Source organism: Solanum stenotomum, chromosome 1 (assembly GCF_019186545.1).
Source record: "Solanum stenotomum isolate F172 chromosome 1, ASM1918654v1, whole genome shotgun sequence".
Lineage (NCBI taxonomy): Eukaryota > Viridiplantae > Streptophyta > Magnoliopsida > Solanales > Solanaceae > Solanum > Solanum stenotomum.
Window position 1 is genome coordinate 55,464,057 of NC_064282.1, and position 25,702 is coordinate 55,489,758.

The 25,702-nt window shown below is 35.6% G+C and overlaps 2 protein-coding genes and 1 pseudogene across 2 annotated transcripts; 1 reads left to right on the forward strand and 2 right to left on the reverse strand.

Moving 5' to 3' along the window:
* Positions 1-3,100: 3,100 nt before the first annotated feature.
* Positions 3,101-9,869, reverse strand: LOC125854473 (condensin-2 complex subunit H2-like; annotated as a pseudogene).
* A 3,273-nt stretch (positions 9,870-13,142) lies between these two features.
* On the forward strand, positions 13,143-14,177 carry LOC125854479 (uncharacterized). Its single transcript, XM_049534042.1, has one exon. The coding sequence runs from the start codon at positions 13,143-13,145 to the stop codon at positions 14,175-14,177; it is 1,035 nt and encodes a 344-aa protein (XP_049389999.1).
* Positions 14,178-16,421: 2,244 nt separating this feature from the next.
* On the reverse strand, positions 16,422-21,082 carry LOC125853845 (histone H3.2-like). The gene is made up of 2 exons (XM_049533598.1): positions 20,057-21,082; positions 16,422-16,709 (listed from the first exon to the last, which is right to left on the reverse strand). The coding sequence occupies exons 1-2, from the start codon at positions 20,361-20,363 to the stop codon at positions 16,615-16,617; spliced, it is 402 nt and encodes a 133-aa protein (XP_049389555.1). The 5' UTR covers positions 20,364-21,082; the 3' UTR covers positions 16,422-16,614.
* Positions 21,083-25,702: the final 4,620 nt, after the last annotated feature.

Sequence of the window (25,702 nt, forward strand, 5' to 3'; positions counted from 1 at the left end):
AATTTTGTACTCTAAAGTATTAGATGGTTTTGAGACATCATGTATAAAGTCTAGAAAGTCTTCCGCTTGCTATTGTTTTTTTTAATGAAATGTTTTCTTGGTAAAGAAAGTTTTTAATTCCTTATGGTTTTAGTGTCTATGCGATGAATGAATGCTAAGAGGCTTGTATTAGACCTCTTCGAGGTCGAGTACGCCGGTTACGACTAGGGGGTGATCCCGGGTTGTGACACCTAACCTCACGAACGAAGACATGCTGCTCCACTTCATGGACGGACTACAAAATTAGGCTAAGACAGAGTTGGAGCGGCGACAAGTCAAGACCATCAATGAGACCATCACACAAGCCGAATCCTTGACCACTTTAAGCATGACAGACATGACAAGGTGAAAGGCAAGGATGTAAGGAGTAGTCATGAGAAAGGTAGGGGAGATCGTGGCCGAGGCAAAGAGAAACAAGCACATCCTAAGCAGCACGACTCCTACAAGTTGGACGGTAAGCGGTTCGGGTGCCAGAACTACTTGGAGAGAAAGGAGCAGACCACCAAGGGAGATGGTTGCTACATATGCGGTGGACCGCATGCTATGCCAGGTGCCCTGAGACGAAAAACCCTTGGTGCCATCCTACATGAGCGGAAAGAAAAGGACGCACAAGAGCAAGGACAAGATGTGGGCACGACGTAGCTAGGCATGGTTGGACTATGTGGGGTGATAGCAGAGAAGCCGAGAGATTTCACAACACAGTATGTAGACATCTCCACTAATGGACGACCAACTCATGCCATGGTTGACTCCGGGGCCGAAACAAACATCATGACCAAGACGGTGGCAACAAGGTTGGGGCTAAGTGACATTCCAAGCAACACCCGCCTTAAGACGGTCAATGCACCACAGACTCTCGTGTATGGAGTCGCCCAAGGAGTAAGCATCACGTTGGTAAAGTGGAAAGGTAAGACAAACTTTACCGTCTCTCCTTTAAATATCTATGACATCATTCTTGGGTAGGAGTTCTTTCAAAGATTCCATACGACGATCGACCCCTACTTCTAACGACTCATGGTCAAGGAGCGGGACGACTCGTGCATGGTACCCTTAGTCAAGGTGTCGAAGAAGGAATAACATACCCACTTGTCGGCCATGCAAATTGTGAAAAGCCTGAAGAAAGATGAGCCGACGTTCATAACCACCATTGCAAGTACAGGAAAAGACAATGGTACTAAGGAGTCCTTGCCACCGATCGTAGAAAAGGTCTTTGAAGAAAACAAGGACGTGATGTCGGACGAGCTACCGAAAACTCTACCTCCCAGGCGTGAGGTAGATTACAAGATTGAGTTGGAGGAGGGAGCCAAGCCACCCACACATGCACCTTATCGCATGGCTCCACTCGAGTTAGATGAGCTAAGGAAGTAGCTGAAGGAGCTCCTCGAGGCTGGTCACATCCGCCTGTCCAAAGAACCTTATGATGCACCGGTCTTATTTCAAAAGAAGAAGGACGGATCATTGCGCTTATGTATTAACTACCGGGAGCTCAATAAGGTAACAATTAAGAACAAATATCCTATCCCGCTCATTGCAGACTTGTTTGATAGGCTTGGACAGGCCAAGTATTTCACCAAGGTGGATCTCCGAAAGGGCTACTACCAGATGCGTATTGTGGAAGGGGATGAACCAAAGATAGCGTGCGTGACAAGATATGGAGCTTACGAGTGGTTGGTGATGCCTTTCGGCTTAACCAACACACCCGCTACCTTTTGCACGCTGATGAACAAGATCTTTCACCCCTACCTGGATCAGTTCATGGTGGTGTACCTGGATGACATAGTCATCTATAGTAACACCTTGGAGGAGCAAGTGGAGCATCTGAGGAAGGTCTTCCAAGTCTTACGAAAGAACCAACTCTATATCAAGCGGGAGAAGTGTGAGTTCGCCCAGCATGATGTGCACTTCTTGGGACATATCATCAGTCAAGGCAAACTATGGATGGACGAGGCTAAGATTCGAGTGATCTAAGAATGGGAGGCGCCCACCAAAGTGATCGAGCTATAGTCATTCCTTGGACTTGTGAACTATTATCGCAGGTTCATAAGTGGCTACTCCGTTAATGCCGCTCCGATGACCGAATTGATGAAGAAAAATAATTCGTGGGAATGGAGCGAGGAGTGCCAACAAACATTTGAAGGTCTCAAGGCCACAGTGACAGAAGAGCCGATCTTGACGCTGCCTAAATTTTCAAAGATCTTCGAAGTGCATACAAATGCTTCAGATTTCGCCATTAGGGGAGTCTTAATGCAAGATAGACACCCAATAGCATTCGAGAGCCGTAACCTGAACGAGACCAAACGACGCTACACGGTGCATTGGAAAGAAATGATGGCCATCGTACACTGCCTATGCAAGTGGAGACACTACTTACTAGGCTCTAAGTTCGTGGTCAAGACTGACAATGTGGCTACTAGCTACTTCCAGTCACAAAGGAAAATCACCCCGAAGCAAGCTAGATGGCAAGACTTTCTGGTTGAGTTTGACTACGTCTTGGAGTACAAGCCAGGAAGAGGTAACGTTGTGGCTGACGCGCTGAGTAGGAAGGCTGAACTTGTTACTATCACTACAGCCCATTGTGACATTCAAGATGCTATCAAGGATGACATGCAACATAATTCGGAGGCCAAGAATTTGATGGAGTTGGCTGCCCAAGGCAAGACAAGGCGCTTTTGGGCAGAAGATGACCTCTTGGTCACTACCGGACGGAGGGTCAATATGCCCAAGTTTGGGTCGATAAGGCGGAGAATCATTAAGGAAAGCCACGACACACCGTGGGCTGGGCATCTGGGGTAGCGACGAATAAGGGCGTTGATTGAGGCAATCTATTTTTGGCCACGCATGTGGGACGACATAGAGTGCAATGTGTAGGCTTGCCTTCTGTGCCATAAAGACAAGGTGGAGCAGAGGCAACCAGATGGACTACTAGAGCCACTACCCATAGCGGAACGTCCGTGGGAAGGTATGACCATGGACTTCATCACTTTCTTACCTAAGTCTGACGAGTATGGAACCATCATGGTCATGGTGGACAAATTTTCAAAGTATGCTACCTTCATACCCGCTACAACTGGTTGTACCGCAAATGAGGCTGCTCGATTGTTTTTTCAAGAACGTAGTGAAATATTGGGGGCTGCCAAGACATATCATTAGCGATCGAGAACCCCGCTTCACCTGGAACTTTTGGACGAAGCTGTTCGAGATACTTGGCACGGAGCTTCATTTCTCCACAAGTTTCTACTCGCAGACCGACGGCCAAACCGAGTGTGTCAATGCCCTATTATAGTGCTATCTTAGGCACTATGTCAATGCACGCCAGAAGGATTGGGCCAGACTCCTAAACATGGCTCAGTTTTCTTACAATTTGCAAAAGAGCGAGTCCATCTGGCATACACCATTTGAGTTGGTGACGGGCCAACAACCCCAAACGCCGCATTCGTTGCCGACTGCTTTCCAAGGGAATAGTTTGGGAGCCTACCATATTGCCAAGGGATGGGAGGAATAGCTTAGCACTACCAAGTCTTACTTGGACAAGGCAGCGAAGAAGATGGAAAAGTTTGCCGACTACAAAGAAGGCGACATGGTCTTGGTGAAATTCAATCCAAGACAGTTCAAAGCACTAAGGGGCGTTCATCAAAACTTAGTACGGAATATGAGGGTCCGTTCAAGATCGTTGCTAAGGTGGGAAAAATCTCGTACAGGGTGGAGTTGCCTCCACACTTCAAAATCCATCCGGTCTTTCATGCAAGCGTCCTCAAGCCATACTATAATGACAAGAAGATCCTAGCTGGAATCAATCACGACGGGCACCCATAATTGTCACCGCCTCGCATCACCGAGAGATTAAGGCTATTATAGACTATCAAGACAAACAAAAACAATGTCAGCAAGCCAGCACCATGTTCCTTGTGCATTGGAAGGGACGAACTCCGGAGTAGGCCACATGGGAAAGATATGAAGACTTGTGGCAATTTAAAGACCAAATTCGAGAGTTTTTACAATAGTGTGCCGCGGTCGTTGCATTAACAAGTGGGGGAGAGTGTCATGTCCCGCCACTTTTCCACTCAAATTTTGCATCCGGATAGGGCCGGAAGAATCTAGAATTGTGAAGAGGCTTATGGAGAACTCTAGAATCCCTTAGATATTTCAAGAAGGCTTTGGAATATCCTAGAATGAGTAGAGAATTCTAGAGAGGGACCAACGTGTAAATACTTTAGGGCCTTGTAAAGTAATTATTAATTGCACTTTAACCCCTAGGTTGTAGTATAAATAGAGGGGGCATTCATTTGCTAGGCATCAACCAAGTTGTAAAGCATTCTTTCAAGCAATACAAAAGCCTTTTTCCAAAAGCTCTCTAAATCTTTCTAAGTCTTTCTTTGCATTGTCTTAGCGATCCTAAGTTCAAATTAAAAGGCTTATTTGAGCTTACAAGATCTTGAAAAAGTAATGAGTAAATTGTCAAGTGCTGCACAAAGATTTAGTGAGACTCTAAGTCCGTGACATTAGAAACAAATACACAATTATAATCTTTCTTCTCCCCCCTAATAAGTGACTCCCACAACTAAAAATAGAAAGTGCAATTAAACAATTTGGACATGCAATATTAGATACAAATACATGAATCATGATCAACAAACAAAACCTTCTCAAAAAGAGATTCTGAGTCTCCCTGCTTTTTCATGGCACAATACTTTTTCTCCCATATATCATTGAGGTCTGAACTGATGGTACTATGTAATCTTGCAAGTGCAAACTCTGAAGCCAAAGATGCACGTTTTCTGGAATTCACACCCTGCCTCCTATTGTAATTAACTGCTCGAATGCATGAGATCTATATTAGATTACAAAAATACCAGTCAAAGAGAAGCACACAATGAGAAAGAAAGCTTTGCAACCTTTTTTTGTATGGTTTTACTTTCAAAGTGCCAAGTTCATGGGGATTCAAAGGATTCCATGGGTCTTCATCATCAGAGTCATCTACATCTCTAGGTTCTACATATCTATCTTCACCTCCATGGTTGTCGTCGGAATTATCAGGCATGTCACAATCACCATTATAACTTCCAGGATCAAACTCAGGTTCAACCCTTGGTGACACATAAAAATTTGCATCCTGGTTCTTTCGAGCAAAAAACTTGTTGGCAGTGCCTGCAAAACATCTAGTGGGAGAGAGAAAGCTCTTTTGATTTTTGGAACCAACATAGTTTCCCCTGCAACTATTGTTCAGCCCCCTTTCCCATGGTATCGTCATTGTTCAAAAAAGAATCAACTGCTACAGCATCACATGAGTTAACAAAATAAAATCTTGGTAAATAGCACAAGTGGCTAGCTGCAATAGGAAATCATGACTACTTAAATAAACAACAACGAGACTAGTACTACTGTTGTACATAGAAACAGTACCATACCAAGTAAGACTCCAGTTCTCCCGAATCTCCAGTAGAGTCTAGACAGTGACTTTCAAGGACTACCAGCTTTGCAGGGGCTTTCACAAATTGGGTCAATGAAGCATCCCTATATGTTGTGCTATCCAAAATATTCTTTGTTTCCACTGTCAAACAAAATATAATGATGATGACGCAGTCGGTGATTTTGAATTTTGGATGTTCACCAAAACAATAGAGAGATAAAAGTTACTACCAGGGATTTCCTCTGAGAACCAAAAATGGATCATTCTCTTCATCATTAGCATTTTCCTCTACCTCTGCTGATACACTTCCTGAGTGGTCCTCTTCTCTATTTTATGGAAAGTATGACAATATGTTATTCCCCTTTTGAGTATATATATACCGATTAGTATAATAAGGTGCACTGCAAATATATTTTTGGCAGTGAAATACATAATTCATCAAAAACTAGTTACATTAAGTACTTGCCAGGCCCTCAAGAACGAAACTAAAATTATGCCTTCATCACATATTCACATTTTTATATGACACAACTCGACTTGTCATGTGGTTTAATTTTTGCTTACGTATCATTTAGGTGGTAGTGGTTGCACATAAAAGTAGCGACATCAAAGTTTAACTGAGTAATGAAATTCCTAAAATTTGTGAATCATTATTACTAGAAATGTGACAATCATATTCAGGTGTCTCAAAGTGGGAAATCTGTAACATAGATGGGGATGGAAGAGTACTGAAAATGGTGTCCTTGCGAAAAGCATTGGCATAATCAATCCTCCAATCCTATAGCACCCAATGTCAACGGATGTTCAATAGCTTCAATTTCTTGTGTTTTCAAGATACACTTATAAGTATCAAAACACGATGAACTTGTCTCTGAAACCCCATGCATCTACTTATTTCTCCTCCTAACTCTAGTAAGTTCAAAGTGCCTTGCACAATTTATCATTTTAGACTTCAAAAGAACTTGCTCCCTAAAACCTTAATTGACATGCCACTATTGAGAATATGGGTACAACATCAAGAACGTAGAGAAACAACCTAAATTTGAGACCAAAAGAAAAGGAATATCATCAGGATATTGTGAATTTGTAAACTTGTTTGTGACCACTGATCAATACAACTCAACTATCTTAATTGATTATCTCCAAGTTGGAACTTGAATTGAACTAGCCAGCATTGGAAAAGGTTCTACCAACATAAGCCCAATTGATTGTATGTATGAACATTATGAAACTCAATCCGAACTGTCACTATCCATGCCATTTACAGGGAACCAAAGAGATGGGTATTGGCCTTGTAGTGACAACAAATATTCTTTAAGATGATTGACACTCATTCATCCAATCAAAAGCAAATAATAACCATTTCATCAAGAACTCGCCAGCAACAACCACAGTCTTGTGTTTATCAAAAGATAACCACAAGTCTTGTCTAACGTCAAACTAGCTGCTAATGTTTCTGTGAAAGGCTAGAAGAACATAAACCATCTCTTCACATGCAGTCTACTAGGAAAAACTTTGAAAGAGACAATAAGGAAAATAGAAAGAAATATTCAAGCCCGTGATCAGATTGTGTAACTACAAGCACATTATCGTACACTCCTGACGTGTTAGTAATTATTAAAGTCCTAACAATCACATATGCTAATCCAATTGTTATACTCTAGGTGTTTTGATGATCCTCACAAATGCAGAGACCGGATCCCTGGCAGAGTGCTCTAGTCTAGATTCAAAGTGGGGTACAACTGTAAAGTTGTCATGTCAGAATTGTTGGTGAAAAGTGCAGTGTACTTCACCAATGGGAAGAGCGGATGAGGTTGTGTGTGACAATGGTCAAAACTCTTGATTTGTGACTGATACATATACAACAATAAACAAACAACATTATTCATTCAAAAATGAGAGCGAGTTAGCAAGTTTTCTCAAGAACTCACAAAGAACACATTGCAAGGGACATGGTCCCTGCAAAACTGTGTATGTGAAAAGGACGACAAGACAATTGTCAGAAAAGCTGCCAAATTTGATGTGGTTGGTGCACGTCCTTTTAGAGAAGTAGACTCTCAGCCAATGGGTTGTCTCAAGAGGTTTGTGTCTATTTAATATAACCTCTTCTCACAAAACACAAACCAAGATTTGGCAAACAAAGATTTGAATTTCTGAAAATTCATAAGCTTACAAAGAAGAAACCATCTTTAAGGAAGAAAACTGCTCATATCAACAAGGGACCTGATGGAGTGCTGAAGAGTATTTGTTGTATTTTGATCTTTGTGTCTTATGTGCTTACATTGTAAATCTACTCCTAAGTTATAAAGGACAGTAGATCATTTGTTTGTCTAAGTCTTTAGTTTGAGTCGTATTAACTAGGGGTAGTTAGTCGAATCATCTAAGTTTTCGTCAATCCTTTTTAACTTTTTACATCATGTGTTGATGTTCTCTTGGGTAGAGTTTCATAAGAGTGTCGACTAGAGCTAGTTGATGTTTGGGTGCAACAAAGTTGCTATTTGTTTAGCTCTTGTTTTGGAGATCAGAGTTGGTGGCTAGAGTTAGCCTTGTGGGGTTATTAAAGTCTAGATCAACTAGAGTTAGTTGGTTTAGTGGACAATAAGATTATTTCTTAGGCTCAGTAAGTAATATGAGTATTACTTAGTGTGAGATTAGGGTGTTAATCTCATTGTTGTGGTTGTAATCCGTGTTTCACTTTTGCTTGGAGTTTTAGTGAAAACAGTTGAAAAGTCCTGTGTGTCAGGTCTTGGTTTTACTTCCTTGAGCAAGGAGGTTTCCACGTAAAATCTCTTGTGCATATTTTACTTCCAGTTATTTACTTTCTGCACATTAACTCTATCGAAGGACCTGGTCCTGTGATCACTGGTGGACGCGTACATTCCATCACCAATAATGAAACTCAAGAAAAGCAAATTAACCTCACTGAAAAAAAGGGAAGCAAGACTGCTCTTTTACATGATAAAACTTGCACTTTAATACATTATACAACCCAAATGAAAAATATTTTACTTAAAGAATCAACTTCAATACAAAGGAACGAATATGAGAAAAAAGGGAACTTTTCTCGGTAATGAACTTTAATGCATGCAATACCAATGAATACATATATTCAACTTTCCTGCTGTAAACCTGAACCTACCCCTGACGCAACAATGCAGCTATGCATCCTAAAATATACAGAAAAGAAATATTAATACGACAGTCTTGGAAAGAAAAGAAAATCTATAAAAGTAGTACTTTGTTAGACCCGAAAAACAGATAGTGTTTGTAGACAAAGGGAAACAAGTGCATTTGAACATGAAATTCTTCATTTTCTTCAAAATAAAAATCATATTAGAAACCACATAAGAAGTCTCACAATATGTTATAGCCAACAATTTATTTCAAAATATTTGAAATTTGTAATCAAAGAGGAAATATTGTGCTGAAAATGCACCAACCTTCAACAAAATTAACAGAAAGGCAATGACCATCATCATCACTAGCAATCTCACCAGAACAAATTTTAAGTAAATAGTCTTCTAAACTTTTGGCAAGGTTAACCTCCCAATTGGATTCAAGGTCTCAAAGTGGCTTTACATTGTGAAAAACCCCATTCGTGTCTGCATTACCGCTACTCAATTTTTCATGATCGTGTCTCATCTTATGAGAAAGTGAAAAGGAAGAAAATTCATTGACAATGGACACCTAATTCCAATACAAGAAAAACAAGTTAGCTGAAATACCGAATACCATGAATTGATGAGTGACTCAGCCAACACACAAATTTCATGGATCAAGAAACCCTAAATTTTAATGTATCCAAATTCAAAAAGACCCGGCTTTTCAAGAAGGATTCACTTGAAACATAGAATTACAATGAACCAATTGAAGTTTTCAGAGGGAGTGATAAAGGAATCGCCGGAGAGCATCATTATGAGAAAACAGTTGGTACAATTTTTTTGACATGCTCTTTCCCACTTCAAATTGTGAAAGATAGTTTTATGGAAATGGTTCAAAATGGTCCTCAATGTGTTATATTCTAGGTATTTTGATGATCCTCACAAATGTAGGGACCTGGTCCATGGCAGAGTGATCTCGTCCAGATTCAAATGGGGTACAACTGTAAAGCTGTCGTGTCAGAGGTTGGTGAGGTGTCAGCATACTACACCAATCAGAATGGACGAAGTTGTTTGTCCAACGGTCAATAACTCTTTATGGTTGACTTAGTCAACATGACAAACAACAAATTATATTCATTCATTCAAAAGGAGAGAGAGAGCCTGCAAGTCTTCTCAAGAACTCACCAAGAAAAGTTTGCAAGGGACCTGGTCCCTGCAAGACTGCGTATGTGAAAGGACGACAAGAGAAAAGTTGTCACTTCTGATGTGGTAGGTGCACGTCCTTCCAAGCCAATGGGCGGTCCCAAGGAGTTTGTTTTCATTTTAATTTATTCTCTTCCAACAGAACACAAACTCAAGATTTGGCAAACAAAACCTTGGATTTTCTCTGAAAATTCATAAGCTTGAAAAGAAGGTCATCTTCAAGGAAGAACATTGCTCATATCAACAAGGGACCATATGGATACACTGGATAAGCCTTCCAGTCAGTTAAGGTCAACTGATTTAGTGGGCAACATTGTTGCTGCTTAGTCAAAATTCTAAGCCATCTAGTGGTAGGTGATTTAGTGGCAGTGTTGTATCTGCTTAGTTGAAGTCTAAGTTATCTTGAGGTAGGTAGCTTAGTGGGCAGTGTGGTATCTGCTTAGGCTCGGTTAACTAATCGTTGTATTACTTAGTGTGAGATTAGGAGGTTAATCTCATTGTTGTGATGTAAACTGTGTTTTACTTTTGCTTGAGAAGATTAGTAAAAACAGTTTGGAAAATCCTGTGAGACAGGTCATGATTTTACTCCCTTGAGCAAGGAGGTTTTCACGTAAAAATCTTGTGCCTGTTTTATATTGTGATATTTACTTTTTGCACTGTTATTCTGCTGAGGGACCTGGTCCCGTGGTCACTGGTGTACGCATACATTCCAACACAATGCACAGGTAATATTTTTAACTTGGTCGTTAATATATTTTATTTGATTGAAATTATCTTCCATGGATAACAAATATGTTATTTTGGTTCTTAATTTATTTAATTTGATAATTGATTATAAACAAAAGATGTTTCTTTTTCGTGGCAATGAAATAGGATGACATTTACAATAATCAACTGAAAGAGGGATGACAATCAAGAACTCGGTCAATATGCTGATGTACATTGCCATGAGAAACGAAAAATTCAATAGTTAGCAATACAAACAAACTTTTTATAATATCTACATATATCAATAATTGTTTTCTTAATAGGTGTGCCAAGTCAAACAGTGAACAGGTAGAGGCTGACGAGAAAGATTATATGACTTAGGAATCAAGTAGTTAGCAATATCTCGGATATCAACAATGACAAACATGTTGATCCAGTCTTATATGATAATCATAGTCCAATTTGCGACGATTGCATTCTTTCCCTAACTGGTGAATTCCTCCTCAAAAGAAACAAGGAGAACAGAGAAGCAACAGATGATTCAAGGAAAGAGTCTGGTCAAACTTTGAAGCCAAGACTTCTTTTTTTTTTTTTTTTTCCCACCCAGTGTTCGGAACCCATATTGGAGGCTCCGACTAAATTTGGATCGCGCTCTGCAGCCTACAGGGCTCATTTGGGGGTGGCGCTCCCAACAAGATTTTCTCCATACCAGGGCTCGAACCCGAGATCTCTAGTTAAGGGTGAAACACTCCCACTAGTGCATCACAACCCTTGTTGTAATTAGCTGGTTTCTATGTTACATAACTCTCCCGTTTAAAATAACATATATCTTTAGTGTCTATTGATTCAGGATTCAACTAATTTAATTAACTTAATTTCTTGAGCTACAAGTTTAACTTTGTTTAGCTGAGAAGTTGATTAATTTTTCTTTTCTCCTCAAAATTATTTGTGTGATGTTTGAGAAACAGTTACTTCTTTTAAGCTTACTATCAATTGATGATGGTTTAACATGAGGAAGGCAAAGTGTTGGTGGAATATTCCACTATTAAGCACAGATGGCAAGCGTATTTTCACTAATTCTTAAACAAATGAGGGGACAAAGACATTGTGTTTGGGTGAATTGGTACACTAGGAAGGACTTCAGAACTTTGGGTATTGTAAGCGTTTTAAGGTTGAGGAGGTTGCTCGTGCTATTAGTAGGACTAGAGATGGGCTCTTAACATGATTCATATGATCAATTGTTGTGTTGATTGGAGACTACCAATTTCAAAATTTGTTCAGAGCTAGCTCTTCTTGCTTTGCAACTGTAATAACAAAATCACTAAAATGCACATCTTTCGGTTTTACAATTTTTGAGTCACTGTTATATGATTACTTTGCAGTTTCTAGTTTCTGATTTATTAGGAAAAAAGGTATTTTACACTTCTATAAGTGCTTCATTTTATTTTAGATGGTAACTTACCGAAATTTTATTAGTTGAGGAGTTAATTACTTAGATATACGTTAGTTTGTAATATTACGAATCTTATCAAATTTTAGTGTGTTCAAATACGTCCAAAAATATGTATTTCGGGATAATGGGGTCAAAATTAAGTGTAATTTGTTCTAGATACACTTTATCCAATCATTCATTTCGCTCGCCACTCTCATATCTTGCTCATGTATCTGGTATCATAGATACATGTTATTCACATCGGATATATGTATTTAGTATGATTCGTATGTATCTGAGATTTATAGATAAATCTTGTTCGCCTCCCTCTCATCTCACTCGTCACTCTCATATCTCACTCGTGTATTTGGTATCCTAGATATATGTGAATCACACTAGATACATGTATAAATTGTGTATCTAGTGTGATACACATGCATCTAACGTGAAATCTGATATGAAATTATTAAATAGTGGGATAAAATGTAATCATTTTAAACTATACGGAGAATTTGACTTTACGATCGTAAATGGCCTGAAATGTAACGACCTATGAGAGAAGGGCCCCGCTAGTATGCCTCGATATGCCTAAATGTTAATGTGGTATGTCATGTCACCTACTAATTAAACTTTCGAATTTCTCAAATGATCATCCAATTTATAATTATATTTTTCAAAGTCTTCCTTTATTTCTTAATAACCTCCGCATTAAGTCAAAATTATTTATTGGACAAATATTTTCTTTAACCAAAAATATATTTTTTATACGTAAAATATTCTCCTATTTACCCTGTAAACTTAGTCAAGAGGAGTAATATTTAGTTGATAAAATACGTTTTACTATTAAACCGAATAAAAGGTAGATTTCTTTTAGGAAATAAAGGGGTGAAAATTGGTGTAACAAAAAAATAAGTAGCATATATGGAAAATCCCTTGAAGAAACCGTCTATGCACTCCTAGTCCTATTTTGTGTAGAAAAAGTAAAGGTTAGTAATTTGTAGGGGGTAAAGGTTTATTTTTAAATATCTTTTAGGAAATGGAAAGGAAGTTCCTAAAATTTCATATAAGGTTTATTTCCAAATATGTTCCTAAAATTTCCTATGAGATTTATTTCCAAATATGTTCCTAAAATTTCCTATAAGGTTTATTTCCAAATATGTTCCTAAAATTTCCTATATAAGGGAGCTTTGAGTCATGTTGATTAAACAAACAAAGAAACAAAAAAGTGAGAGCTTAGAAGAGTGTTGAGAGAATGGATGATATCGAAGAAGTATTCATGAAATGGAATTACATCGACAAGAAGCCTTATGATATATGCCACATGATTGAAGAGGCTATCCTAGTTGCTGGAATCAAATATCCTCATCAATTTGACAAGCGCAAAAACAGGATAATCAGGATGATATCCAACCCCAGTACCTTCGATGACGATGATGATGATGATGATGATGACGACACTAGTACTCTTGAGGAAGAAGACTGTGTCGTTGGTGATGAAGATGAAGTGACCAAAGCTGAGGAAGAAACACAGCAGAGCCAGAAGCATATTACAAAGCCACTCAAAATAAGAATGACTTACTCGAAAACTGTTCAAGTTGCTCCTCTGGAAAACCACAACAATTGCAATGCAATTACTCAAGAGTTGAAGAAAACACCCGAGACGCATGACTTGGATGGTCATAAAGGAGGAACACAACAACAGTCTCATAATACTACTACTATGGGATCAACAAAGAGGATGTCCACCAAACATGTACAAGTTGCTCCTCCTCGTGTAAAACTTCTTTCTGATTTTTCTTTCGAAAAGGAGCTTGATGGACACAAACAACTAAAGAAACAGAGTCACAAAGGTTTCAAGAAGATGGAGACTGACCGGATTCAACACAAAAGAATTGATAGTGACGCAGAAAAGAAGACCCCTACCCAATGCAGAACGGAATCAACAGCAAGAAAGCAGTGCACCAGTGGTTTAACCAAGACCATGCCAGCGTCATTGAAGAAGATGAATGTGGCCACCGAGCGAGTACAAGCCCCTCCTCATCAACAGAGCAACAGCAGTGCAATTACAAGACCAATACATAGCTCTGCACCAATGCAAAAAGAAACACAAAGCATCAATGAAATAAAGAAATTTGAATCAAGTAAGAGGAAATTTGAGGAAAGGTTAGCAGAGCAAAAGACAGCCAAGAGACGGATCGTATTGGTTGACTACCACGATATGCCTAAACTTGCTAATGACCCTCCTGCTACTAGACGCTGCTGGAATAGGAATAGGAAGAGGTTTTGATATTCTGATGATTCAATATATGTTGTAATAACTACATGATTACTATTTTTTTATTTGAAGTAATATAGAATTTCGTTATATGTTTTTATCATCTTAATCCAACTCTTAGTTTACTCATACTTTCCTTACACTAATGTATGCAATCAGGATGCTATTTATCTCTCTAGTCTCAATAACTGTTAACCTACATAATCCTGCATTATCTTAGCTGAGTCTTAGTTCTTTTTTATGATTCTGAATTCATTATTGTATAGTATCATCTTACATGAACTCTTGATTTAGTGTACACGTTCCCTTACACTGGTACTTATGCAATCAGGATGGAATTTGAGTCTTTGGTCTCACCATCAGCTAACCTACCTGAGTTTAAAAGTTCCAATCTTTAAAATACAGAAAGCTACTTAATTGACAAATCTTTTAAATACATACCAGACAGTCAGAAGATACTGATATCAACACATAGAAGTCTAGGTAAGGTTGAGAATCTTGAAGATTTGTAGCAAGTATATGACTGTACACTACTTATCCCAATAGATTAATTTGACTGGTTCCATCACTTTGTTGACACATTCAGAACAAAGTCTTACCTTCTTCAGTTGCGAAAGTATTAATAATGAGAACCAACCGCTGATGAAACCATTTGCAATCTACACATAAGCTGAGTACTTCAAGTCGAGACTTAAGCTTAAAAAACAAAAACTCTCCCAGGTAACACAGACCAACAATCTGAGGTAAGACAAGAGAATGGCTTATTCAACACCTTAAAGAACAATAGAGTCCAAACATAACTTAATTTTTCTGAGTATCACAGTCAGTCTAAGAATCTGTCCACAATCTCTCTAGCAGTCTGGTGTTCTCAAGTATACTTCAGCATATATAATGACTTTTGGCCAAAAAAATATGCAATTAGGAAGCTTGTACGAGGTCTAGTTTAGCACAAAAAGTCCATAACCATTGATATTGAGTGAAATACTGAAAAAATAACTAGCATTTAGATAACAAAGATAATATTCAGTTTCAGACAACTGATAAAAGGGAACACAGCTCAGCTTGTAAAATACCAATGCCACAAAGTGAAGACTTTGTGAGTCAATGTTGAATTAAAAGTGCCTCAAATCTTGGCAGAAAGTAATGGAATTCCATTTTCCTACTCCTACATAAACAAAAGTCCATTTTGTTATCAGGATTTTTTCGACCATAACAAATGTCAAGTAGTTCTTTGTGATAGTATTCTGGGATCTAGATACATTTATTCCTCCCCAAAATACATGGCAACAGCAAGCACTGAATAAGTACCATAAATGGAAATTCTTCATACCCAAATATCAGAAGGTAAAAGTAAGAAAAATTTACACCATTTCAAAAAGAAAGATACGTAAATTCCCCAATTCTAGATAGAATAGCTTTATGTATGTGTAACCCCAGTCTTCAATTGTTGGCAAATTTATATATACAGTCAAGACATTCAATTTTGAGTAATACAAAATTACAAACTAGTGGTTTCACTAATTATATGTCAAATGTTAATAAACAAGCCGTTTGCATGTACTTCTATGAAACGAGTCATCAGATGTACACTAGGTAATCAATTCTTCCACAAATCAATTCAGATTGGCATTCTCATCAATGAGATCATTGTACATAATGGCAAACATCAGTTCACACAAAAGTTCAGGACAGGAATCAGTTCTCTAGCAAAAGTTGAATATTGATCCAATAACCAAGTCACAAAGTAACATCAAGCAAAAGTACTATACTAAACAAAAAGTGAAATTACATAGCAAGAAAGTCATTTCAGAAATCTTTTAGAGGACTCGCCAAAACAAAAGCAGGTCTACTTCAGCATACTTCTCTCACCATAATACGATATAATATCACGAAGCCACACAAGACTTAAACTTAGATAAGCATAGTACTGAATTAGCCCAAAGCAATCTAGTATTCAAAAGCCATACAAATTCAAAACTTACCTAAAACTTGCCGGAGTTGAGGAACCTCATAATAGACCAATCTCAGCTTAAATACAACAGCAACAGCACCACAGCTCATTTTGCCCGAAGCTAAACTCAAACAGACAATTCATTAAATTACTACCAGGTCAAATGCAGTATAAGTTCAACCCATAACATTGGATAATGATAAATTTCTTAATTAGCAAAAATAAGTCACCATAGCTACTAACAATAATTCAACAAGCAATGCTTCAAACTTCAATGAATGGGAAATAACACACAGATGTAATAGCACTATCTTTGATTGAACAAATCAGAGTACATATTTCATTACTAAGATTCCAGAATTCTGGTAAACCACCAGTTTACACATACTACAACTGAAAACATCTAGTAAATGTACACTACAAAGCCTAGCATTCCAACAACAGATCAAAGCAAAACCATTGAACACAAATTGTCTTTAAACCCTAAAAAGCTTATTCTTAAGCCCTTTCTCCACGAATCCTCCTAGCAAGCTGCATAATCGTGACCCTCTTAGCATGAATTGCACAGAGATTAGTATCTTCGAAGAGGCCAACTGTTGGATATTTTAAAATAATTTAAGACACATTTTGTGTTGGATATTTTAAAATAATTTAAGACATATTTTGGACACTATTAATTTGTGACATAAGCACTTATGTCATTAAGTTGATGACTAATGTGCATATGCCATCAACTTAATCTCCAAGTATTAATCTACTTTGTCCCCAAGTTTAACTCCTTTGTCTCCAAGTAATTCTCCCTTTGCCTCCAAGTTATATGGTGTAATATGTTTTCTTCCACTGCCTATGCTCCTCTATATATAGTAGTTGATGGAGTTTTGAGGAGGAACAACCCAAGTGAAGAGTAAGAATTGGCCAATTTCAAATATCCCCTTCCGACTTGCTTTCTTTAGTAGTATTTATCCTAATTCTTGTATTATTATTTTGATATTATAATTTTCCCATCTATATATATTTTCCAACAATCTAAGAAACTATGACATATAATATGTGTCCTAAAACTATTGATGATATTGATGTTGATGTAACCCTGATTGGACTATTCAAGTCATTCTGCCGAAGGCTTACGATAAAGAGAATTACAGGTATGTAAATATACATGGTTACAAGTCCAATGCTAATAATAAAACCTTCATAATAAAAAAAAATACACCTCAATGCAAAAGAATATCGAAAAGAAATGACAATCCTGCTAAGCTAAAAATAAATTTGATTGAAACGGATGATATGATTATTGTGGTCATTTCGGAAATAAATGTTATGGCCAATGTGAGAAACTGGGTGATAGACTCTGGTGCTACTAGGCACATTTGTATAAACAAAATTGATTTTGTGCCATACACCCAAGTTGAAAAAGGAGAAGAAATTGTCTATTTCTTTATTGCATGCTAGATTATAACATGTTAAATGTCTCATATATAAATAATATGTAATTTCTTAATCTAATATTTGATTTGGATTCAAATATTTTGATACATGTGAAATATTTAAAAGTGTGGAGGTGCCTGACTAATGTTCTGTTGCCTGAACCTGAGAAGAGAAAAATAGGTTCTAAAATGTTAATTGCATGCTTATTGAATATGCTGAACATAGTGTTGCATATAGATTTATTATTTTAAATAGTGGCATGAAAATTAGATCAAGTATTATTGAGAAACAATTTTTCTTTTGTTGAAGTAGATAAATGTGTTAATGCAAAAATGGTAGACAATGATTATGTGATAATATGCTTATATTTGATGACATGCTTATATTGGTACAAGTTTAAATATTATGAAAACTACCAAATTATTTTTGTCTACTAATTATGATACGAAAGATTTGGGTGAAGTAAATATGATTTTGGGAGTTAAAGTAATAAGGAGTGAATATGGTATAATGTTGTCGCAAGAAAATTATGTGAAAAGACTTCTTAAATTATTTTGAATCTTTTGATATGACATAACCGCTTCTTATGATGCTAACTCTCAATTACGGTGACCCAGTTATTCAGTCTAAATATGCTCAAATTATTGGAAGTGTATTGAATTTGATGAATTTTACTAGGCCTGATATTGCCTATGATGTGTGTAGATTGAGTAGATATATAATCTCAATAATGAGCATTGACTTGCATTGAATAGACTGAAGAACCCTTTGATAGGAACCATGAATTATGGTATCATGTATATATAGTGAATTTCCTTATACATTAGAAGGGTATTGTGATGCAACCTGGATCTCTGATTCAGATGAAACAAAATTTGCTAGTGGATATGTGTTCACCTTAGGTGGTGGTGCAATATCCTAAAAATCAGATAAATAGATGATCATTGCTAGATCGATTATGGAGTCAGAGTTTGTAGCTCTGGAGCTGGCTGGTTCTGAGGCTGAGTGGCTAAGAAATTTCTTAGCGAATATTCCTTTAATAAAGGATGAATTGTTGAGGCCCTTTGATGAAGGATGGATGTTGATCCCTTTAATGAAGGATAAAGTACCAGATGATCCCTTTGATAAGAATGAATTGTCTCATGTGTTTATATACTGGGATTGTGAAGCCGCAATTGTTATTGCGAAGAATAAGTCTTACAATTGTAAGAGCAGACACATGAAATTGAGACATCATGTCGTTAAACAACTGCTGAGAGATAGAGTAATTTCCATTGATTATGTGAAATCAGAACTGAATTCGGCCAATTCACTGACTAAATCCGTGGGAAGAAAATTAATTCTTCAATCCTCGAAAGAGATAGGGTTAAGGCCAATATGATTGCCAATAGCGATGGTAACCCAACCTATGCGATTGGAGATCCCATGAAGTAGGTTCATATGGGTAATAACAAGTCAATATTGACACTGCGCACTAATAGAGAGTGCTTGAACTGCTACTAATTATGAGGGATGAGTTATTAACTCTTAATGAATTCATAGTCCTTGTGGATGGTGTATTTAAAGCAGTATACACTTGATGAATTCACCTATATGAGAAGTGGAGTGAAGCTGCTCCTATGAGATTTTGGCCTAGTCTCTAGAGCTCTAATGAATACCAGGCACGCGCATGGCTTATTGGCGCAAAACCGCGTTGAACAACAAAATATGAGGATTAAAATATGATTGGTAGAATCTCTGGCTTACAAAAGAATAATTGGTTCATAGAAATTTTATATTTCACCAATAATTCTGTAAGTTAAATTTTGTCGGTCTAAGTTTGGTTCATAGTCCGAAAGACACCAAACCTATAACATTTTGATCATACAAAATAAAGCAAGTCGAGTTCTTCTATTTCAAAATTATTTTTTAAAATATATGAGGGATTGTTGGATATTTTAAAATAATTTAAGACACATTTTGTGTTGGATATTTTAAAATAATTTAAGACATATTTGGGACACTATTAATCTGTGACATAAGCACTTATGCCATTAAGTTGATGACTAATGTGCTTATGCCATCAACTTAATCTCCAAGTAGTAATCTACTTTGTCCCTAAGTTTAACTACTATGTCTCCAAGTTATATGGTGTAATATGTTTTCCTCCACTGCCTATGCCCCTCTATATATAGTAGTTGATGGAGTTTTGAGGAGGAACAACCCAAGTGAAGAGTAAGACTTAGCCAATTTCAAATATATATCCCCTTCCGACTTGCTTTATTTTGTAGTATTTATATTTTGTTGATTCCTGTGTCCTCTAATTTATTAGGGAAGACTTGTTTAATCCTGGGAAAACATTTCATATCGCTGAAATAGTTTCTTAGGACAATGCCTAGCATGACTCAAGTATTATATAAATATATATATACATATTTATTACTTAAGAGTATTATTGTAGTAGTATTTATCCTAATTCTTGTATTATTATTTTGATATTATAATTTCCCCATCTATAGATATTTTCCAACACCAACAAGGTAAGCCTCAGCAGCCTCTTGTAGAGCAGCAACAACACTACTCTGAAACCTCAGATCTGTCTTGAAATCCTGGGCAATTTCCCTCACGAGCCTTTGAAATGGAAGCTTCCTAATCAACAACTCCGTAGATTTCTGATACTTCCTGATTTCCCTCAAAGCCACAGTTCCTGGACGAAAACGGTGAGGCTTCTTCACTCCTCCAGTTGCTGGAGCTGACTTTCTTGCAGCCTTGGTAGCTAGCTGCTTCCTTGGTGCCTTTCCACCTGTGGATTGGTGAGCTGTTTGCTTAGTACGGGCCATTTGAAACAGTGGCGGATCCAGGATCTTAGGCTCGTGGATGCTCAATTCCCTTATTATAAAGTTACTATAAATAACATTGTATAACCATATAAGCGTACAACTATTTAAACGTTATAGTTAAAAACTCTTCATTTCTTAAAAAACTAAGAAATGAAGTCCAAATTTTGCTAGCTTCTCTTACCAATTACAACTAATAATTCACTCTTGCAAGCACCCTCATTTATTTTATGTTAAAGAAATGAGCACTACACAACCATTACAAAATTCATCACCTATACTATTACGAAGTTCATTTTTGATGTACTTCATGAACAAAAAAGCTCGTTCCACAGAAACAGTAGCAACACGAAGAATGAGAGTCAACTTGATAAGCAAATAAACAAGTAGCCAAGTTTGATGCAAATTTGACTTCACCAATACTGTAGCAAAGTCGGTAATTCCCTTCAAGTTGAAGAACCTCTAGTCAGAATTACGAGCATAAACTATAAAATTATCAAGCTGATAACTGAGATCTCGAAGCTTATTGCTATCAAACTCATTCATATTAAGCTCTTGAAGATGCAAATTAATAAAGACATAACAAATCTCAATGCGCAAATGATGAGAATATATAACATCAAGAGATTTACGCTTGAACTTTTCTAGAAAGTAGCTAACCATTCATGAAAATGTAACATCAAGAAATGCTAATTGCCGTTAAAAATACACATTTAGCAGTAATTAAGCTATTATCGCTAATTAATTATCACTAAAAATTATTTTTGTTTTGTATCTATACATATTGATACATAATTTGCAAATAAAATTTTAAAATGTTATATCAGATGTTGAACACCTATTGCTAATTCATGAGTCAGGCAAATCACTCTTTGGTAGGGGTGGGCAAAATCAATCCAAATATTTATGATCAGCCTAATTCATTTATGTTTGTATAAGTTAATAATCCACTTATTTTATTATATGGACTCATTTGATCTATTTTTTCATCTCATTTTAAATTTGGGCTAATATAATGCAATTCAAATTGATTCATGAGAAATTACAAATGTATTTTTTAAAACATTTAAATAAAATTTCTCATGAATCAATTTGAAATGTATTTTATTATGATATTATAAATAATAATTTATTTTATGTACAATAAAAATACATGATGTGAACGAGGGATATGTTTCTAAAGATTACTAAGGCTTCATTAATTAATTTTCACGAATGAATCTAACTTTCCACCTAAATTATGTAGCGTGGTCAAATCCAGCTAAAAAAAGACTATGGAAAAACATTTATGAATGTCATAAAAGGTTGAGATCTAATTGTAAGAAAAATGTTTAATTTATGAGGAAAAAAATTTGAGCTGCTGGTGAGATTCGATACCTCAACCTAGCAGCCCCCGCACTCATGACTTTAAGATCTAGCCCTTAACCAAAGCACCCATCAGTGCTTTTGTTCAAATTTCAATGGGTGCTAATATCTATTATATATTAATTTTTGCAGATTTTCTATATAGATATACAAAAAAATTGTCGGGGTCAATGGGTGCTCGAGCACCCAGCACGCTCCACGTAGATCCGCCCCTGATTTGAAACTATGTATACATAGAAAATGTAGAGTTCTGAAATGGTGAATCTGAAAAATGGGTAATGGAGGTATTTATACTGAGAGATAGAGGGCGGGAAATTTTGGAAAAGTGTTTGAAATCCGTTTGGCTGAATTCATTTTATATTCATAATAAATTGAGGAGGAGACAAAATAATATACAATTGAAATAAATATGCAATATACATGAAGAATAAAATAAAGTATTATATGAGTAACGATCTAATGTTTGCCTAATTTTAACAATATATGAAAATGTTATTTGAATGTCCTTTGAATCGGAAAGCCACCATGTGTACTTGTAAACACACTTAGTAAAAGTGTTGGTGATAAATAAATATTAACTAAAATAAATGAAAGATGTGATAACTAAAAAAATAAAAATCCGTCTTAATATACATATGAAGCCTTGCAAATCGATGATAATTTCATCATTGGCTAAAAGTATAGCGCTTGCAAATGTTTAAAGTATATAACAATATTTAATAAAAATATGTAGATAACAAGATATGTGAAGTGTCATGGTGATGTTGGTACGAAAATAAAAGAAAATGCTTGTAAGTATAAAGAAAATGTACACATATTTGTAAGGAAAATAAAGGACATGTAGTAACAACGTAAATATTATTTATAAAGTATAAATACAATAAATAATATATGCACAAGTGTAAAGATAATATATAAAAAAGTAGAAACAATATATAAAAATGTAAAAAACTTTTTGGTCAATAAAGTGTATCCCTCTTTAATGAAAAGTTCCCCCTCTTACGTATACAAATGTGTATACGAAATATGTAAAAAATATAATAATATAATATAAATATTTAAGTGGCGTAAAATAAAACATGTGTGTTAAAGTGTTAGGAAGAGATAGGGGTGTACATAGATCGGTTTGGTTTGAGTTTTTATTAAAAAAAACCTAAATCAATTATGTCAGTTTATTAAATCTAAAAACCAAATCAAACCACATAAAGTCGGGTTTTTCCATTTCGGCTTTAGTCAGTTTTTTTCGGTTTTCGGTTTTTTCGGTTTTTCACAACTATACGGTGTTTGAAAACGAGATCAAATATATTTTCACTTACCTGTGTGATAAGCTAAACTTAAAAAATGTTAAACGAATAGAAATCTTCAAAAAGACGATAAAATTCACATGAGTACAAAATATATTTTTTTAAAATATCAACGTTCAATATGTTAAATTAATAAGATCAAAGGCTACAATCAAACTGAATACAAAAAGAAATATTTACAAAGTAAATTGTTAACTACGAATTTGAAAAACTATAATAATATTATTGTAATTTCTGATCTTAGTACAAAATAAAATATTTACCAAGTTTTACAAGCCCAAATTTGAAATAATATATATATCAACATTGAAAACTATAAACTAACTAAAAATATATTAACAGAGTAGATTATAAATAATATATTTTACCTATAAAAATAAAATTATTTATTTATATTATGTTGGTTTGGTTTGGGTTCGATTTGACTTTTTTTCTTTGAATACCAAACCAACCAAATCAAAAGTGGTCGGTTTTTTTTTCCAATGCCAAACCAACCAAACCAAACCACAAATCATTTTTTTCCGGTTTGATTCGGTTCGTCGGTTCGATTTGGCTTGTACACTCTTAGGAAGATGTACGTAAAATGTACAGAAAATATGTGAAGAATGTATACAAAAATGTGAAAAAAATAGACAATATATGAAAAAATGTAGAGAAAAAAATAATATATATATATAAATGTAAAAAGTAAATAAATAAATATAAGGACAATATATATTAATAAATATAAAACCAATGTATGAATGAATGTAAAAAAAACAAGACATAAATAAATATAAACACGATGTATATAAATAAAAGTAAAGGCAATGTATATAAAAACAAATGCATGAGAAATGTAAAGTCATTGTATGAATAAATAAAGGCAAATGTATGAATAATGTAAATAAAAATGTATAAATAAATATGCATAGAGGAAAATGAGGCTAGTCTTGCTAGTCTTTCTATGAAAAGAAAACATATGAGAGTATAGAGAGAAGAAAAGAAATGTATGTGAGGCAGTGTGTAAGTGTCTGCTAAAAATGAAAGACCCCTTTGAATGACTTCTTTGTTGAGCAATAAATGATTAATTACTGTCGAAACTGCAAAATTGAATAACTATATTTAGTTAGATAGGTAAAATGTATAAAATGAGTTACATTTTAATGTTATTAGCTGCAAATATTTTGTCTATAAGGAAGTATTAGTATTAAATATTTGCACATAATAACATTAAGTATTAAGTTTCGTGATATAATATTAGGATAATAAATTGTGATACTCATACCAAATAGTAAAACACTAATGTGAAATATTTAAACAAAAAACTTGATATGATATTTAAAATATTTAAAACTTCTTGTTAAAATTTACATAATGCAAATAATATATGATTATTAAGAATATTATAATCTTAACAATTGTGCATGGAAACAAAAGCCCCCAAACAAAAGAAATTCCAATACATGTGAAATCAAAGTATTGTAATTCTAAATAACCAAATATGCCATGCATACACAAAAAGAATTAATGAGTTCTTTTCAAGTAATATTCGAGTTAAAGTTGAATATTGCAATGATCATAAAAGGTTATAGCCAGTAATGATCAACAGGAAGAGGAGCATCAATCAACACGTTCAAGAGTACTAAAAATTGAATATGACAGCTAAAGAGGAGATGGGAAATTAGTAAACTCCTTTAACCTTTATATAATGTTTTTTCCCAGCCCTTTGAAATTTCCTTTCATTTATTTACTAATGAATTAATTTACTAAGTAATATTCAATTCAACTTTTCAACTTCTTTGTACTTACGGTAGCAATGAAAGGTTGGCCATTGGTTAATGTAACAATTAAATAATTGAACCACCAACGTTTCATATAAAGCTATGGTTATTATAATTATTAAATGCAAACATTTTCTTTTTATTGTATGAAATGTGTGTATTTATATTTTTATGTTATAAACTTTTTGAAATAATAGTTGCTTGAAGTTTAAAATGATGTTTAACGTTTAATAGGTGGATTTGGTAATTCAATTTTTCATTTGGAAGGTTTCTACTTGATATAATATGATAATGATCAACATTTTTGTCACGATCCAGACCGTCGTTATTGACACCACACTAACTCTCCGATGTGAGAACCACTACTACAATCCAAACCAAGCAACTAAACCAAAACCAAGGCATTTAAGTCAAACACTAAGGAAATAAATGGGGAGTTCCCATAAACTCCAATAACCGTCTAAAAATAATAGCTAATAATGCGGAAGAATAACCTAGAACTTGAAAGTCAATGTACCAAAACATTCTAACAATGAGCCACGTCTAAACAAGAAGGGATACAACCCCAACTAATGAACTAATCAACTAGCTAAAACAAATGTCTAAGTCCGAAAATGGTGGACATAGACGAAACAGAATCCCATGGTAGCCCGGAAGCTATTGGCTCACCCTTGAATTCGAATCGACGATCACTGATTTTCAAAGCGAGCTCTATCAATAGCCGATTGAAGATGCTCTGTACTAAAAAAAAATAAGAGCAAGTGCAAAATCAGTACACAACCACAGTGTACTGGTAGGATCATGCAACTATCCCACTAGTGCAACATAAACAAATCAAACAACATTATAATCACATGTGTATCCACATATATAGCATTATCAACATTTACGAAAAATGAACAACTTCACA

Excerpts from the sequence above, each read along its gene's own strand:
- LOC125854479 (XM_049534042.1), top strand. The coding sequence starts at position 13,143 with ATGGATGATATCGAAGAAGTATTCATGAAATGGAATTACATCGACAAG.
- LOC125853845 (XM_049533598.1), bottom strand. The coding sequence starts at position 20,363 with ATGGCCCGTACTAAGCAAACAGCTCACCAATCCACAGGTGGAAAGGCA. Across the intron at positions 16,710-20,056 it reads TGCTGAGGCTTACCTTGTTG|TTGGCCTCTTCGAAGATACT; the intron begins GTGTTGGAAAAT and ends AATATCCAACAG.